The sequence below is a fragment of the Narcine bancroftii genome, chromosome 5, assembly GCF_036971445.1.
Source record: "Narcine bancroftii isolate sNarBan1 chromosome 5, sNarBan1.hap1, whole genome shotgun sequence".
Classification (NCBI taxonomy): Eukaryota; Metazoa; Chordata; class Chondrichthyes; order Torpediniformes; family Narcinidae; genus Narcine; species Narcine bancroftii.
Window position 1 is genome coordinate 200880649 of NC_091473.1, and position 2129 is coordinate 200882777.

A 2129-nucleotide genomic window follows, 5' to 3' on the forward strand; every position below is an offset into this window, starting at 1 on the left:
GAAGACACGAGGATGAAACTCATGAATACGTTTACAGGCATGCGCAGTGCGCGTCCCTCCGAAAGGCGATTCAGCACCGGGTCCAGGAATGAGGGGCTCCCGTGGTTCCGGGGCTTGCAACGCCCGGTGAGAGGACGCTTCTCCCCGGTTTCCGGCCTTAGTGGCAGCCTCGGTGTTGATTTAACCCGCAGCCCAGCTCACCGGGTCCTTCAATCGGTCTGAGCTCAGGGCAGGACTGCATTGACAGGAAAAGTCTGCGTGACTTAAGCTGGTCCACACTGGTGAGAGGCCCTTCATCTGCCCTGAGTGCGAGAAGGCCTTCGCCAGGTTGTCCAACCTTGAGAGACACCTGCGGGTTCACATCGGGGAGAGGCCCTTCACCTGCCGCAACTGCGGGATGGGCTTTGTTCAGACCACTGGCCTGCAGACGCATCAGTGGGTCCACACCAGGAAAAGGCCATTCGCCTGCCCCGAGTGCAAGAAGGCCTGAAGGCACACCGACAGGTCCACACTGGGGAGAGGCCCTTTACCTGCGCGATTGCGGGAAGGGATTTGCCCAGAGCACCAACCTGAGGACGCATCAGCGGGTCCACACAGGGGAAAAGCCATTCACCTGCCCTGAGTGTGAGAAGGCCTTCACAGATAGATGCAATCTTGAGGTACACCGGCGGGTCCACAATGGGGAGAGGCCCTTCATCTGCCCTAATTGTGAGAAGGTTTTTGCCAGGTTGGACAACCTGGCAAAACATCAATGAGTGCACACCAGGGAAAAGCCATTCACCTGCCCCAGGTGCGGCAAGGAGTTTTCCTGGTCCACCATCCTCCAGTCACACCTGCGGATCCACACTGGGGAAAAGCCATTCAACTGCCCTGAATGTGGCAAGGGCTTCACCCAGATCTCCAACCTGAGGACCCACCAGAAGATTCACAGCAGCGACAGGCAGAGTGCAGCAAGGGCTTCATCCACTCCTCCCATTTGCTGACCCTCCAGTGTGTCCATACCAGGGATAGGCCATTTATTTGCCCCAATGTGGAAAGGGATTTGCCCGGTCCTCCCACCTGCTGGACCATTGTTGACTATGGAAAGGAATTCGCCCAGTCCTCTAACCTGCTGATCCCCCAGTGGATCCACACTGGGGAGAGGCAATTTACCTGCACCATGCAGGAAGGGCTTCACCCATTACTTTTACCTGCAGACCCATCAGCTACTCCACACTGAGGAGAGGAGGTCATTCATCTGCCTTGAGTGCAGGAAGGGCTTCTCCCAGGTCTCCAAACTACGAACACAGCGGGGCCACACCAGGAAAAAGTGGTTCGCCTGCTGCTTGCCTCAAGTGTGAGAAGCGTTTCACCAACAGGTCCAGCCATGAGATATACCAATGAATGTACAAGAGGGAAAGGCCCTTCACCTGCCCCGAGTGCAGCAAGGGCTTCAGCGAGTGATCAAACTTGCTGACCCACCAGATGATTCACAGCAGAAACAGGCCATTCGTCTGTCCTGAGTGCAGGAAAGATTTCACTCAGTCCTCCCAGCTGCTGACCCACCAGCAGGTGCACATCGGGGAGAGCTGTTCATTTAACCGAGTGTGGGAAGGGATTCACCCAGTACTCCCACCTACTGAACCACCAGCAGGTACACTTCAATGAGTGGCCATTTGCCCCAAATGCGAATTGTTCACCCAGTCCTCCAACCTGCTGATCCACCAGCAGGTCCATGCCAGGGAAAGGCTATTCACCTGCACAGAGTGTGGGAAGAACTTCACCCAGACCTCCCATCTGCTGTGACACCAGCAGGTCCTTTTTAGGAAGAGGCCAAATGCGGGAAGAAGTTCATCCAGTCGAACCACCTGGTGAAACACCAGCGAGTTCACACGGAAGGTTTGCAGAGTGTGGAACATTTAAACATCACTCAAACACCAGAAGGGACTGGAGTCTTGTGGTTATTGAGGCAACAAATCAAAACAGGTCTTGGTTTTGTTGTCAATTTGCAATTTCTTTTCAGGTTCAAGTTTATTGTCATGTGTACAAAGGTGCAGTGAGGAAATTTGATTTGGAGCAGTCCAGGCAGATATCCCATACTTAGACCAGCAAATAAGTCACTTTGCAGGAGTGCAAGTTCCAGGGACAGA

At 54.3% G+C, this 2129-nt stretch overlaps 1 protein-coding gene across 1 annotated transcript; it reads left to right on the top strand.

The window, feature by feature from the left end:
- The first annotated feature begins 397 nt into the window (after window positions 1-397).
- On the top strand, window positions 398-1340 carry LOC138765464 (zinc finger protein 239-like). The gene is made up of 4 exons (XM_069942504.1): window positions 398-484; window positions 549-727; window positions 791-940; window positions 1124-1340. The coding sequence occupies exons 1-4, from the start codon at window positions 398-400 to the stop codon at window positions 1338-1340; spliced, it is 633 nt and encodes a 210-aa protein (XP_069798605.1).
- The last annotated feature ends 789 nt before the right edge of the window (window positions 1341-2129 follow it).